Raw genomic sequence first — 11,360 nt, 5'->3', positions numbered from 1 at the left:
TCATGTGATAGATTTCTAATAAAATTATTTAAATTAAATATCCCGTAATGTTGCTAAATTACCTACATGAATTTTTATTTTCGCATGCCTGTGGTTTTACATTTTTTAGTGTGGCAATATCATTTAATATTTACCGACGCTGGTATAGTTATCGTCATTTCTCTTTGGTTTTCTTTCAGTTTTCTACGTTCGCGCCGACGCCAACAATCAACATGGATCCTACATTGGTGATTCGCAGTAGTTTATTGAAGTAAGTTATAAAGTTATTTTCGATACTAAAATGATGATGAGATGATGAGGCAAAACAGTGATAATTTATTTAATGGTATTACATAACGTGACGTAGGTAGTTTTTTATATAATACATACTAAAGTATATTAATTGTTAATTTTTATCACATGGTAGTGTTTTGTTTAAAATAATAAATAGTTCGGCAACCCTTATATATATTACATACATAATATATCTAAAAATGCTTAAAACCTATTGTCACACGTGAAATATTACAACTATAAGAATTTTAAATAAGGAACGTTAATACAGTAGAACAAAATTTTAAAAAAGGAACGGTATTTTGCAATGAAATATAAAATGCCAAAGTTATCTACCTTCTTATTTTCTAATTATTCACAATTATTTATAATTATACATTTCTTTTACGCAATTTAATAATTTTCGTAGCATTTTTAACCAACAAACAAAACAAAACAACAAATTTGTCTCAAAATAAGTTATCATTGTTTTGCATAATTTTACTATGTGCTATTTCAGTTCAAATCATACTTAAGAATAATCTTAAATTTGTTTTTATTGGTCATTATAGTATTTTTATGATTTTCATAATAAAAATTAACATATTTTTAATGTTGGAAAGAAAAGTGAGGTATTTTGGAAAATATTTTTGATGCACATTATTTTAAAGATATGTGCCGAAACCTGCGTTGTGTTCCGTGACATAAATACACCTACAACGAATATGCATCTAACTATTTTGCACTTGCGATATTTTGAGAGTAGGCCACCAATGGATGCTTAGTGCTTACCTGCTAGAATATTATTGTTTTCTTATTTGATACTTTTTATGAAGCGATAATTCCATAAGATTGCCACTAAATACAAAGGCTGTTTCAGTTGTTAAAAAATGCGTGCGCACTGCAATATGCGATTTACCTCTAAATTTAATGTGTTGAGTTTTTCATATTATTATTTCTTTATTTCGCTGATGTTTTCTTAATGTTACTATTTGTATATTTATTGTGATGTCTGCAAAATATCGCGAGTTTTATTTTAAATTGAATTTCCATTCTTGCATACTTATATGATTCTGTTACTTAATCATTACTTCAACTGTTATAGGTAAATCAAAATCATAATCTTGTTTACATGGTTATCTACGTAAACATTATGCATTCAAATGACATAAAATTGTTATATATTAATTTTCTTATAAAAATACACACGTGAAACTTTGTAAACGGATTGCATTAACAATTAAGTATTATAAAGTCAATGTGCCAGTAGGTCGTGTTATATAAGTTTGACGCTTGCCTCACTTTGCGTAAGAACGTATTTGTAAGCAATACTCTAGCTTGACGCTGACGTAACATGGCTTTACTGGCGTTTGTCTTTAATTGCAAAGGTCCAAAATTAAACCGTGACCTAAATAGGAATTTGCTGTTCTAAAATAGCTTCAATGTCACAATAAACCTTTTATGCATGATTTTACTAAGATCTCTATAGATTATTAAATTATACTTTATAACGACTGTTATATACGAGAGCGGTTCAATTATATTGTTGTTTATGTATTTATATTATATTGTTCTTGTTATAATCAGTTGCAATAACTATACATTATTTGTTTGTTTATATTTTAGCAAACAAAAATATATGTTATGGGTTTGGAACACCACACCATCTAATCCGCGCTTAATTCTTAAATTATTGCGTAATCTTTATTACCAATCCATGTATAAATCCGTATATTCTACTAGTATTTTAAAAACGTGTCTGTAAGAAGTATGGATGTTTGTTGCTCTTTTGCGTAAAAACAACTGGTCGGATCTGTATGAAATTATAGTCTGGATAAGCACATTGACAACTTCTAAGCAGAACGTTTGTGGTAACAGTAGGCGTAGGTCGTTTTTAAATGTTAGATGATTTGATTATACAAGTAGTATTAATAAGCTTCACCCACGTAAATAGTATGAGTAACTTTCAGCCACGCAGAATAATATAGCAATGGTAATATGTTAGGTACCTATTACGAGTATTATTAGTCACATATCGTTGGAGGTGACGAAGTTCAATAACCGGATTGAGCATGGATTAGCAATATCTATATATGGCTCTAGCTGTTCGCCCTGGCTTCGTCCGGGTCCATAACATATGCCTTTCGCATTATTCAGCGGGATCGCACTGTTTCTATTAATCCCATTAAGTATCCTAGTTTTGCTACTATCCTAATTTTGAGTCGGATGTTATCGCAGGAGAGTAAATTATTCAACCTGCTAGTGTAGAAGCCAAGAGATCCTTTCAGTATCAGAATATATTTGTTAAACGTTCGGAATTTCTATTAATTTGCTTCTTGGTAAATATTAGTACAAATAGATGAAAAAAACATTCGACGACTTATATAGATAGAAATTTATAAATTCGACTATACTAATTATTGCGACTTTTTTATTTTTATTTCTTACTTCGTCTCTTTCAACTGTGTGAACTGAACTTGATGAATTTTTTTATTATTTGGAACAGTACATTCCATGTGGTCCTATTTTAATTTGATCCAGTTCGGAAAATAGCGTCAATGAGAGAAACCACACAACTTAAAATTTATACAATAAAATTAACTCATAAATGAAACGAAAACTTCCCCCTACTACAAAAATTAGAAAGAAAGCGGCGCATTGCGTGTCTATTTTGCCTATGAAGGGTTCCGTAGCAGCTAGTAGCTGCCAGCTAGGAGCATAATATAAAAGTTCTTGTAGCCTTATGACGTAGTAATTAAAAGAATAACTGCTTACATAAATCTCGTTCAAAACATTTTCATTTTGCCATTTGACTCCGGTGCTCTAAAAATAAAGTCAGTCGACGTTACTGCTTCCCTTTAAATGTTCAACTTGACTTTTTTTTAATGTATAATTTTTACTTAAGCGTTTAACACACTAATATTATAAATGTGAAAATTTGTTTCTTTGGACGTATGTCCGTCAATCACGCTGAAACTATTGAACGGATTTTGATGAAATTTGATACGCAGTCAGGGTATGAGCTGACTTGGGTGATAGGATACTTTTTATGTCGTTTAAATGCTCCCTTGGGGTAAAACAGGAATCTCGATATCCGGGCGGAGCTGGGACGGACGTCTAGTATTTAATGATATCGATGGATATAGATACTTTAGTGGCCTACATAATATAACACTACACAGACGCGACTACGTAATCCCGCTTTGATTTCATATGTAGGTATTACTTGAACATTCTATGCCTTGAAGAAAAAGGATTTAATATGGTTGCTATTAGAGATGAAACGTAATTGCGTGACGACGTTCTTGATGGCCGTCAAAGATGATACGATCGCCTGGAGCTATTTACTTAGATCTCAATGTCTCTTATATAATTTAGTAGGTAATGCTCTCTATCTATCCACCTAGCTATTATTTTGTTATTTAATTTATAAATGTCATAAAGCAATTGAGGTTGTTTTGCATTGTAAATATTATTGATTATGCTATGTCGCTGTAATGATGGACTGATTTTAAAAACCGTTAGATTATATTCTAAATAATAAAAATATTGCCTTAAATTGTAAGCAGTTATTTAATTTTTCGACAGAATACAATAATTGTTGATTATGCTGAGAATGCTATTATATAATATATTTATATATAATTATTATAATATATATATATAATTATATTTATGTTTATTAATTATAATAATATATATATATAATTATATTTATGTTGAGAATGCTAGTATGTAAATGTAATATAATTGTGTTTTAAATTTTACGGTGACATCTGTAGTAGTATAATATAAAAACGAAGACAATGTTCTGATGGAAAATTAATTATCTTGAATCCACCCGAACTAAAAAGACGCTTAAAATCATTAAATTTCGCCCAGTTGTTTAGGAGACGTTCAGTGCTATACACTCACATAAGAAATAAGATTGAAGTATCGGTATTATACACCTGAAGAATAATCTTGTTTATTGGATGAGTCGTTAAATGTTTTCTCCTGATTTTTGACGTTAATTCAATTATAAATGCAATCAATAAATTATGATTTGTACTCTAGTCAACAAGTCATAAACGTTTAGAAATTAAAAACTTTTTAACGCATTTTAAACGCGATTTATTTGTTATATTATTAACCCGACGTTTAAAATCCGTTAAAAAGTTCGCGTTTAAAATCCGTTAAAAAGTTTTTTAATTTCTAAATGTATAATACTCGCTTAAAATCAAACACAAGAAAATACTAAGTTATAACTGACTCATAGTAAAGATTAGTATGCTTTTAAAATTATAAGATAGCTATTTTGATTCGGAACGACGTGTAAAAATGTGACAAAAGCACAAAATAAGTTGCAAAAAAGTATTAACCAATTAAAGATGACATAAGACATTTCGTATTTTACCAATATTTCAGAGGCTTCTATAGGTATTTATTATTTAAGTAATTTCAAAAACATCTTCGTAGGAAGCAGGATTATTTCAATAAAAACTTCCCAGCTCCCAGAACACTTAACTTTATTATTTACAGTTTTAATTCACTTAAAAAAAATGTTTTTGTTGGAAATATTACTTAAGTTAATTTTACAACAAGTTATGTACGACTATTATCGAATAATGGTCTTAAATAGGCTATACGTACAAATGTTAAAAATCTCTATTTAAGAATTTTACAGTCTTATTAAAAAAAGCCTATATATATACTCGTACTTTAGTTATAAGCTTATATTACGTTTAATATAATTGTATATATATAAACGTTCTTCTGTCTTCATTGTTAATGGAATCAAATTCAAACATTCCTTTTTAGACTCCTTATACTTATGAATCGCCATAATATACATAGTTTTGACACTTACCACTGGTCCGAAAAGCCCTACTAAAAATATACGAGGTTGCTCTTTTGATTATATTACATATTAATTCTACATAGGTAATATGTAATGATGTCAAAGAACTGTCCAGTGGTCCTTAAGGGACAGTATTCCATTTTAATATAGGATTAAATTTACCACTACTAAACTCTTCAATAGTATGAGGAACTGTATTGTAAAACCTAAAAAATGAATCCATAAATGATTTTTTTACTTTAGAAAGCCGGAAAACAGGCATTTCAATTTTATTTCTGTTCCTTGTGCAATGTCCATCACCTACTCTTATTTGTAATTCGGTGTAATTTTGTAAAATGTTATAAAAATTGGATAATGTCTAAATAATTGTCATAAAAGATTTCTCTTTGTTAACACTGAACAAGATTACGCCATAAAAGTAAAAAATTATCACTCAATTTTAAGAGGATCTGAGTATCTTTATTTTAGGCCATTTTCAACTTGTTGACTAGACTAACATCTATATGACATGACCCTTTAGGAGCCCACCACAATCAATCGTTCAATGGAATAGTAATTGCATCTGAATGCCGAGTGCCTTTGCAATGACACTATTTGACTGATTAGAGAATATAGACTTGTAATTGTGCATATTGTCGTGTCGTGAGTGTCCCTTATTGACCCATACTAGAATACCAATACATACAGAAAAACAAACTTTTCAGCTTTATATTATTGAACTATATAACTAAAAATAATGTTATTTATATCAAATGTATGTTTCTCTTTTAAGAACAAAAAGAAATACGATAGAAAATACGGTACTAACTGCTACAAATCAAACCATTTCTTTTAACTCAATTTCAATAATTTTTTAATAATTAAGTAACAATATTTAGTTTTAAATATATTTCTTTTGTTTTTATCCATAATTTTTAACTCTATCAACAATAAGATTGTTTTTTTTTAATTAGGAATAGCTTTTAAAATAAATACGTAAAGTTTTTTGAATAGATCCTTTTCACCCCAACCACGTTCACCCTAATTTAAAAATTACAGCAAGCCTTAATAAAACAAGAATATATATTCATATAAAGGCGAGGTTTAGGCATCATAAGCTGCTTGATAGCAGTGCTCCTACCATATATTTAAAGAGTTGTGATCGTTTAGATCTAGATCTAGATTCTAGATCGTGTAAGCGACCTCGCTCAACGATCAGCGATGGCGCGTTACATCCCTAACTCCCCCATCAGCGTCGCAGATCACGTCGCAGGGGAGGTCGGGTATAAGCATCGGATGTACCCTTTGTTTTGGCATTACTGGGTGTGTATGTTGGGGGCTGTACACATTCAATAAACAAAGCAAAGTGAACGACAGATTATTGTGGCTACGATCTGTCGTTGAGTACGGACGGACGGACGGACGCGTGCGGACAGCAAGCGCGCGAGGGGTACCGTGTGCGTTCCTAAGGGAGATCCCGGGAACTAATCATTACCTGCACCGAAGTAGGCCACCGTGAGGTTTTAGCCAGTAAGAGTCTGGCATAACCTTTGGTACTACCCCTGAAGTAGCAAGGTATCCATGAAGGATTTCCTCACGTAAAAAAAGCTCCCCCATCTTTTCACTCATATCGTTTTCTACCGATGATGCATTACTAATTTTTGAGATACAAATGGTGGACCTTTTTACTGACCGACCTTTAAGCCCCACCCTACCTAAGTTATTAATTATAAAAGGAATCTTATTGGTGCCTTCTAATTTTTAATACGTCTATAATTTTTTTCTAGAACCTTCCCGGAAATAATTTTCTGTCCAACCTGCAAAAAGGTGCTGCACAAACCCACAACAAATTTTTGTGGACATACACGATGTGCTAGGTAAGCTAACTATAATTAAACCTTATTTATTAAATGAGAAATATCTTAAGTACAAAAAATGTATAATTATTGAGACTGTTCAATTTAAAATAATTACAGTTGCACGAGAGCGGGACCATGTATCTGCGGTTTTAGTTCTAACAAGCCGTTGGAAAGTAATAAAGCTATAGAAAACATATTAAAAGAAATTATGAAGTACAGAGAAAAATGGTAAGTACATATTTTCCGTCGAAAATTCTAGATATTTGACCAAAATTAGAATGTAAGTGTGTGTGTGTGTGTGTGTGTGTGTGTGTGTGTGTGTGTGTGTGTGTGTGTGTGTGTGTGTTTAATTTGATATGTATATTATAGTAACAAATAAACTAAAAGACTACTTTATTGACAGGGCTATATTATTTGCCAGAAAAATTTGTTATCTTTAAAAAACCTTATTCTTCCTTCCTATTGAAACCATACTTCAGCGTCATAAATAACACAGGTATAATGTCTTTTATCGCATGCGTTGTTCTATGGTATTATAGAACATGTCGAAATATTGTGGGATATTTAAAAGACACAAAGTTTGAACTCGACAGGTAACTATCGAAAATGTCCAGAACATAAAATATACTTAAACAATTTTCATCTCCCTTCTAAAGTATACCCTTTCTAAGAATGTGATTTTATTATTTCAAATAACTATTTTATAATAAATACTTTTATTGTGGGAGTCGAGCACGCTTCGGCACGAATTGGGCCAGCTCGCACCGGGGAAGTACCACACCCCCACAGAAAACCGGCGTGAAATAATAGCTTGCTATTGTGTTTCGTACGGTGAGTGGGGGAGCCGGAGGCTCATATCCTTTTCCTTATCTTTCCCAGTCCTTTCCTTTATTCCTCTCATCAATCCTTTCCCATTCCCTTCCCAATTAAAGTCGGCAATCCATTTGTAGAGGCGAAAGGTCTGCAATAGACCTTACGCCTCTCCAAATGTTCATGGGCGGTGGTAGCGCTTACCATCAGGCGACCCACCAGCTCCATTGCCGACTATGACATAAAAAAAAAAAAAAAAAAAAAAAAAAAAAAAAAAAAAAAAAAAAACTAATATTTCCTTTTATTTCTAGGACATACAAAATGCACATATCCAGGCCAAAAAAGATCGGAATATATCGAGCAGGTATTCTTTATATAAATTAGGTAACTTCGAACTCTAGCTGTAAATTTATGTACATTATACATGTATTTTTTCCTATCTACTATTTTAATACCTAATTTTATTTGCAACCGAACAAAATAGCGTCCGTTGTAATACCTCACCAAGTGTCTTTGATCGTCTACCGAGACGTACGTCTATAATAAGTAATTATTGGTTCTTTCTCTGTTGTGAAAAACAACATTGATATTTTATATGTGAACTTGAATACATACTGCTATTTATTACTGCTTTATAATTTGATCTAACGTGATTTGGGTGGTTATATTAGCACTTTTGTTAAGCAACGTCTAATTCAAAAAGTATATAGGTACATAAGACGGTTCTATAGAAGAGTTTGTAATATGAAAAAGGGGCATTTTGAATAATCATTATTTTGAAATTAGCATACTTGGTGCTGGTATAATAACTCGTACTTTATTCGTTTCGAAGTAACAGAGGTAAGCGGAGTACAACCAGCATTCGGCCATGACATCGTAAAAATTAGGTTATGTTATATAATGTTATGATTACTAGATTATGAATGTCACAGTTGAACGCTGACATAGCGTGGGTGTAGCGCTGGGTACAACTGGCTATTATGTAATTCGATCATTTTATTGTTTTACCAACCTGGATTGACAGATATATGTACCAGCTATTATTAGCTTTAAATGAAAAATTATGGGCAATATACCTATTTCCCGTAATAACATTGGATGTAATATGGCCGAGCTTCTCGAGACAATTTTGTAAAGACGAGACATTTATAAGCATAACTGATGCTGATTGTTACCTAATAAGTGGAATGACGTTACTTTTTAAATTTAACGTTATAACTCTTTTGTTCATTATGTAATCTACTTTGAACATTCAAGCGTGTTAGTATATTATGGTTAATAAATATTAAGCAATGCTTTACATCCATATATGAGTATACCCTGTTTGAGCAAAATTGTTAGCATTTGCTTAAAATTAAACATTTAGTTTTTTTATGTCAGTTCTGCTAAGAGTAGTATGGACACTAATTTTATTAAAATTTCTGATTGTAGTTGTTTGATTGCAATACTGTTACATAAGTTTTGTTATATAATGGAGAGCGCTCAGTCGAAGGTCAAATTTTTTCCCTGTTACTGTTGCAATTGTTTTGGCTTTTTAGTTTTTAAACAATGTACTAATTAGAGTATTATAAACATTTGTTTCATTACCGGTGGTTCATAAAAATATGTATTTATAATTTTGATACTCAAATGCAATGATTTACAGCCTTTTTCATATAAGGACTCCCACTTAACTTAAAATATTCCACATATTACGAGATTATTATTTTTATTTATTAGGTTGAAACACAATGCTTTTGACTATTAATACACATATTGAGTAATATTTTTTACTAACTTAAAAACTTATGATTTTAATGACTGCCATCACGGAAGCAGTAATTGAAATGAATTTCTTGAGATTATTAATTGATAATTACTGTACATTGAATTAATTAAAATTTCATAATTTTTTTTTAGTTGCCGAAGACGGAAACTCTATGAGAAGATCCAAATACGTTATGAAACTAAATATAAATCAAGTAAGTAGCATTATAATTTTTTTTATAAATCGGTATTAATATGATGAGTTTATCTTATTGTAGTACCTAACATATGGATGTAACTTAGAACCGTATGTTCCCAGAAGGTCATTCGAATACTTTAAATGAGATTAGCTGAAAATAGTACAGGAAGGCAAGAAAAGGACATAGAGAAGTAATGAGACGGGTTTCATTGAACATACATAGATCTAGATACATACTTAGCTTATATAAAATATACCTACGTCCAAATATTCTATCGGGCCTCTTTCAGTAATTGCTAAAAATGTCCTGAGGACATAAATAGTCTATACAAATTTGTTTGTACAAAATAAACCGTTGGTTGTACGTCATCAGGTCTGAGCCGCTCAGTGTCTTTGTACCTTTTCTATATATAGAATTAAGCTTGAAGGACACGGGACTTTATATTTGGAAAAAAAATTATATAAGGAAATTAAGAAGCTAATTAGTTATAAACGATTACCAATTTTGGTAGTTCTTTATTATACTGAAGAAATGAAAACAAATCATTTTCGTAATGTATTGAATCGTAACCATAATTCTTGTAAATTTTTGTATTATTACAGATAAACGTGTGCATAATACCAACGAGAGAGCCCGATTTAACAAAATTTGCAGAGTACGTAAACAGAGCGGACATAGAGTGCCCGATATGCAAGGAAACATTCACGACGCCGATAACCACGCCCTGTGGACATATGTTCTGCAAACTGTGCATAGAATGCCATCTATTTTATAACTCAACATGCCCCTTATGCGTTGCCCCATTGAATCGCTTCAATACGGATGAGGTCAGTTTTTTTTCTATGATATATTTGTGATTTTATTAAGTTTATTAATGGTTTTTGTTATGTTTATCTGTCTTTAATGTCGCCAGGAGATGTATATTGTATAAACTTTGAAATGGTTGAACTTATTTTAATCGAGTTTTTATCGATATATATATATATATATATAATTTTTGTAGGATTTATTGGGAATTCATATAAACTGTTTTTCAGACATGCCAGACAAAATATATGGGAATAGTTCTGTCATTCATGGGTTGTTACAAAGATCCGCCTGCTCATAAAGAATATCTGTTGCCGCTTGTAAAAATTGGGTCTGGATACCCTGAGTAAGTTTTTATCGGATTTGGTTGTTATAATCTACGTAAAATTGGTCCTATTTAAAGAAAATGGGTCAAAACGTCATTTATACACACAATGTTGGTTGAAATATGATGATTTGGTAGAAAACTGGTGTTTTTCATTTAAAGATTCTTAACATTCTTTGTTTTTGTTTTAATCAAATATCGTCCAAGAATAAGAAACATTTTTTTTTTTTTGACACTACTGCTCATTTAAGTTCAAATTGTATTTCTAGATATGTATGTCAAGTATAACCATATACTTTATGTTTTTTTTTTTTTTTTTCAGAGTATTGTGTGCAGTTGTATTTTCTCCAAATGCCCAAAAGTTTTTATACAATTTATTGAATTCCACGAAACCCGTATTTGGTATATATGGCGACTGTAGGAGGGGTGTAAATGATTTTGGAACAGTAAGTAGTTATATTAATAAAATGTTTCATACTCAAACCTTTACTTATTCAATTAGGGGCGATCCATAAATTACGTTACACGTTGATGGGGGGGGG

The 11,360-nt window shown here is 31.1% G+C and overlaps 1 protein-coding gene across 1 annotated transcript in view; it reads left to right on the top strand.

Annotated features, from left to right (window-relative positions):
* The first annotated feature begins 144 nt into the window (after positions 1-144).
* LOC119835865 (LON peptidase N-terminal domain and RING finger protein 1-like) overlaps positions 145-11,360 on the top strand; it is a 14,098-nt gene continuing 2,882 nt past the window's right edge. The window contains exons 1-8 of the mRNA XM_038360919.1: positions 145-250; positions 6,859-6,948; positions 7,048-7,158; positions 8,052-8,104; positions 9,640-9,701; positions 10,289-10,513; positions 10,724-10,839; positions 11,141-11,264. Coding sequence (XP_038216847.1) covers positions 213-250; positions 6,859-6,948; positions 7,048-7,158; positions 8,052-8,104; positions 9,640-9,701; positions 10,289-10,513; positions 10,724-10,839; positions 11,141-11,264 — 819 coding nt within the window. The 5' untranslated portion in view covers positions 145-212. The remainder of the gene's footprint in view (positions 251-6,858; positions 6,949-7,047; positions 7,159-8,051; positions 8,105-9,639; positions 9,702-10,288; positions 10,514-10,723; positions 10,840-11,140; positions 11,265-11,360) is intronic.

The sequence above is a fragment of the Zerene cesonia genome, chromosome Z (genome assembly GCF_012273895.1).
Source record: "Zerene cesonia ecotype Mississippi chromosome Z, Zerene_cesonia_1.1, whole genome shotgun sequence".
Lineage (NCBI taxonomy): Eukaryota > Metazoa > Arthropoda > Insecta > Lepidoptera > Pieridae > Zerene > Zerene cesonia.
Note: the sequence above shows the minus strand (reverse complement) of the source record. Positions and strands in the feature narration are given on the sequence as shown.